General features: G+C 36.8%; 1 protein-coding gene across 2 annotated transcripts in view; it reads left to right on the forward strand.

Moving 5' to 3' along the window:
- The window catches only part of ATP2C1 (ATPase secretory pathway Ca2+ transporting 1), a 120,719-nt gene that overhangs the window by 65,292 nt on the left and 50,457 nt on the right, over positions 1–4,970 (forward strand). For both annotated transcript variants that reach the window (XM_019508838.1, XM_019508839.1), the window contains exons 5-7: positions 1,489–1,524; positions 2,667–2,728; positions 3,146–3,254. In XM_019508838.1, the coding sequence (XP_019364383.1) occupies positions 1,489–1,524; positions 2,667–2,728; positions 3,146–3,254 (207 nt within the window). The remainder of the gene's footprint in view (positions 1–1,488; positions 1,525–2,666; positions 2,729–3,145; positions 3,255–4,970) is intronic.

Consider the following 4,970-nt stretch of genomic DNA (forward strand, 5'->3'; position numbering starts at 1 on the left):
CCTTCCCCCCACCCCCCCAAACTCCTCTCCCCAAGTAACGCGCCCCCTCGCCCCCTGCCCCGGCTGGGCAATTTGTTCCAGTCCCTGCCCCCCCTAAACTCCAACAGACTTACCAGTTGGAGGCAACTGTCAGCTGCCTGTTTAGCCTATGGCTAAATCTACAAATCTGCCAAATCTTTTTCCAAAGCGATTCAGAGCTTTTACTTGGTTTCCTGATTCAATTTGGATTTAGAGATTTGGTCCCTGAGTTGGGCCGAATCTCCTCCAAATCGAATCGGTTACCAAAGCTTCGCACAGCCCTAATGGGAATCTGTCATCTCTGCTTACAGAACAGTTAGCTTCAAACTGGACTTGGAGATGTCCTTTTGCAAATGGGGTGGCTGGCAAATTTACCTTAAAGGTGTAGAGCTACCTAGGCATAATCTACTATTACCTTTTTGTCTCCTAATTAATCCACTGCTTATTCTTATGTATACCACTGTTCTGCCAGCTAGCAAGAAATCTTTGTTACATTTCTTTTTGGATAATGGGTGCCCCTTACCTGCGAGTAATTTATGTATGATAGTGCACAGTCTCAACAACAAAATTATTAGAGTAAACATTGCATGAACAAGTACAGACTATATAGTCTAACACCAAAATACCAAATGTTCAGCTTGGCAGACCAATGTGTAGTAGCTTCATAGGCAGTTTTAAACATTCTTCTCAGAGTACTTAAATAATTCTTCTGGTTCCAGAGTTGGCAGTAACTTGGTTAGTTGTTTCCCAGTAACTGCATACCTTTTATATAAGGTCTTAAATCTTTTGGGGTCTTGGAATGATTTCATCCAGGATATAAATCTTCTCGAAACTGAGTTTCCAAGTATGTACATGCTGGTATAGCACATTTAACTAGTAGTTTGTAAGATGCCTTTGTATACATATGTCTGTTGTCCACCTTTTAAAAATGCTGCCTGAATGCACTATAAATTCCATTTTCTGTGAGAATCCAATTTTTACTTGCTGCATTTTTTTTATGTATAATTACCCTGAGATTTAATTTTTTTAAATGTTTTCTGAAAAGTCCTTACCAGAGAGAGCTTTAGTGCATTTCAACAAAGAATTAAGATGAGGTAAAGGAAAAAGGGGTGGGGAAGATAATTGATTTATATCTAATATTGCCTTAGCACCTCCTTGCTGTGTCATTTAACACCCTGTAGGATTGGATCCATCATTACCCATCATAGCTGCAATCAACAAAATATTTTTTTGTTCTGCTTATGTTTGTTTTCGGTTTCATGGACACTTACTTGGAGAGCATTGTGCAAAAATGGAGTGTTTTGGATGTCAGATAGCTACTGCTTTTGTTATTCTGGAAGACTCTCAGCCATGCTCCCATGTCTCTTGTGGCCTAAGCTGACCCTTTTCAGACCGTTCTGTTTTATGTGTAGAAACGAATATGCTTCCATTTGGAATTCCAAAAACTTAACTGCTTTTGTTTTCATTTAGGCAATACTCATTGTTGTTACAGTTGCCTTTGTTCAGGTAAGAGTTCTGTTTTGCCAACTTAAATCAATAGTTTATGTAAGCTTCCATGAGAGCAATTGAAGTTATTTCTCTGGGTGTATTGTGCAATTATGAATGGCAGAGAAGGGGTCTTGTGCTATGAAAAAAATGAAACTGCCTCAGGCCTTGTCTAAACAAGCATACACGTTTTACTGCTTTGTCTAAATCAGCGTGGATGCAAATGTAATAGAATCATAGAAAATTAGGGTTAGAAAGGGCCTCAAGGGTTACTTAGTCCAACCATCTGTTCAAAGCAGGATGATCTCTATCTATATCATCCCAGCCAAGGCTTTGTCTACCTGGGTCTTAAAAACCTCCTAAGATGGAGAGTCCATAACCTCTCTGAGTAAATCCATTCCAGTGCTTTACTACCCTCCTAGTGAGTTTTTTTTTTTTTCCCTAATATTTAACCTAAACTTCCCTTGCTGCAACCTTTTTCTGTTTTCTGTCACCAGTGAGAACAGTCTAGCTCCATCCTTTGTGATGATCTATCCCGCTATAGATCATCTACTTTCCTATAAAGGAAGATGCTAGTAAAACCCAATTTATGTGACATTTGTGCCCTGCATCCACACTTGGAAGAATTATACCATATAATATATTGGTTTAAGAAAATAATGATTACATCTGTACAAAAAGCCCCATAACCAAACAGCTCCCCCCCCTCCAATATTGAACAGGTAATGAGAGCCAACATGAGAAATTTCAGGTTCAATTTTTTGTCTGGAACTCTGGAAATATGAGCTTGAACTGAAAGGGACTTTCTTAGTAATAACTTAGTTTTGCTAAATCAGAAGAAGATACTGCAGTACAAAAAAGAAATTGAAGAAGTATGCGATTCTGTAGATGAAATGTATGCAGGCAAATTAATAGTATATTATCTGGTAAATTCCTCAAGGCTGAGACAATTTATGTGCCTTTACAGTAGCTAATGTGAAGTAGGAACCTGGTCCTGATTTGGTTTCTTTAAATATAACCTCTTTAGAAATATTAAGACTTAAGTAGACTTAAGTAGGCATGGATGCAGCTGTTGGCCAACAGTATTTCACATGGATTTGCTTGTTTTTGTAGTTCATTTTTAAAGGCTTTCTGTACTTTAATCATACCTTTTGTCACTGTAGGAGTACCGGTCAGAAAAATCTCTTGAAGAGCTTAGTAAACTTGTACCTCCAGAATGCCATTGGTAAGCAGGTGTCTACTGTTTTAGACTTAATTTAAGTGACATTAGTTACAGCTACCTGTAATCTCCTGTGGTTGTAGATGAATTTCAAGAAAAACCTTACCTTAAATAACTCTTCAGTTACACGTTAACATGTCAAATTATTGCATACACATAGAGCATGTTATTTTCTGGTCTTTTTAAATGATTTTTTTAATGTTTTTATGTGATCCAAAGTTATTCCACATCAAGATACCTAGCATGGTGAAAAAGTATACTGTTACTTTTGTTACTGTTTTATACTTAATTGTTTAAGCAAGTCATTTTTTTTTTTTTGTTAACATCATATATAATAGTTATATATTTCTACCTCAGATGAAATGAAGGGGAAGGAATTCTTATGCATTTTCACTTCTGGTTGACTTTTTTTTTTCCCCACAGTGTACGTGAAGGTAGGGTGGAACATACGCTTGCGAGAGATTTAGTTCCAGGCGATACAGTCTGCCTGTCAGTTGGAGACAGAGTCCCTGCTGATCTCCGGTTGTTTGAGGTATGTGTAGAAGATTGTCTGATAAAATTGTTTTTTATAAATTGAGGGGGAGGGAAAGGAAGGGTAAATGCGGCTAAAACTTGTACAAAACCAGAAATTATCCTTGTCTAGTGACCAAAATCCTTTAATAGAAAAGTCATGCTTCCATGTTTAGTTTTTCATATAGTTTGAAAACATTCATAAGCATCTAGGCAGTTCCTAGTCCTTGCGTGTGTAATGTGTGTGGGGAAATAGGAGGACTAGATTCTTAAACTTAAAAAAAAAATATATATATATATTTACTTACGTAGTTTATTCCTAAAATATTTAGTGGAGGACTTCCTCCAAATGTACAAAGTACAGTAAGTTATGAAAGGATTTTTTGTCAGTCTGAATCATCAGCCATCTGGCTGATCTTTACAGCTGATTTTCAGTCCTTGTATTAATCTTTACTGTATAATTTCAGTTTTCTCAGTTCTTTCATAATTGCATAATTAAAAAATGAGGTACTCATGTAGTTGTGCCACTCTATTCTATTTATTAATTCTTTGCATCAGAAATCTAATAGGTTAAAAGCTTCTAGTTTACTAAATATTTGACTAATAACATTGGGATGAGTCTGTTTGGATGCCAAAAAATACTTGATCTTATTTAGACTCCAGAAACAGAATAAGCCATGAGAACATACATTTTATTTATACTTACTTTCCTTGGCTTTGAAAGATGATGCTTTTTTTCCTATCTCAGATGTTATGGTGAGACTGATCATCAGTTATGAATAGTTCTTATAATTTCAGGACAGTGTTGAACTGATGGTGTCATTGAAGAGTTCTTTGTGCAGTGCCTCAACCAGTTCCTTTGTGAGATTAAAGTTCTTGAAAACTTTGAGTAAAAGTTCATAATTTATAATACAGTTTACTTCATTAGTGTTCTTTGTTAACCCCTCTGATGTAGACTCTGTCTTGACATCCTGTTGTACAACATCATTTTATTTTTGTGACTTAAATTTCCTTTTACCTCCTCAGAGCAATTGCTTTGACTTTTCATGACTGCAGTATCAGCTCCTGCTGTCTGGCCCCTCAAATTTTATATCATTGTGTGATGACACCATTTGTTCCCTTAAATTAGAGGGCAGGAAGGGGTGATAACTGCCAGACATAAGTAGCAGCAGACAAGATCAGTGTTTACATCAGCTATACCTTCACCTGTGTTTGATTTTGACTCAAATATATTTTATGTTCCTGACATTGAATTGGAAGGTGGATCTGTGCTTGGCATTAGTATATGCAAAAGACAAAGTAGCAGAAATCTACTATACTTACCTGTCTTGTTCTAGCAGTGCTTGGGACAGGGAAGAAAGAATGGTCCTGTGGGTTTTGTGACCACAAAAAGTTTCAAGGACTAGCTCTCAGCTTTGGATCTGAGAGAGAAGTTGTTAGAGGAAAACTTGGAATCATTGAAGGAAGACGTTTGTTATAATTCTAACCATCATAGTTTCATAGCAGATTGAAAGTACTCTAGATGCAATGATCCATTGAGGAATTGGTCTGACTTGCTCCATCAGAATCAAGGGTTTTTTTTCTTTCTTTCTTTTTTTAGCTGCCTCAGCTGTTTTGCAAGTTTTTTTAAAAAGTGCTTCTGCACTTGTGCAGTTAGACTGGAGAAATTAAATTTGCTGGGAAGATCAGATGCAACTGTTTAGTGGTTTGGTGAAACCCTGGGTACACTCAGCTTAGG

Source organism: Gavialis gangeticus, unplaced genomic scaffold (genome assembly GCF_001723915.1).
Source record: "Gavialis gangeticus isolate Ggan-Ray unplaced genomic scaffold, GavGan_comp1, whole genome shotgun sequence".
Classification (NCBI taxonomy): domain Eukaryota; kingdom Metazoa; phylum Chordata; order Crocodylia; family Gavialidae; genus Gavialis; species Gavialis gangeticus.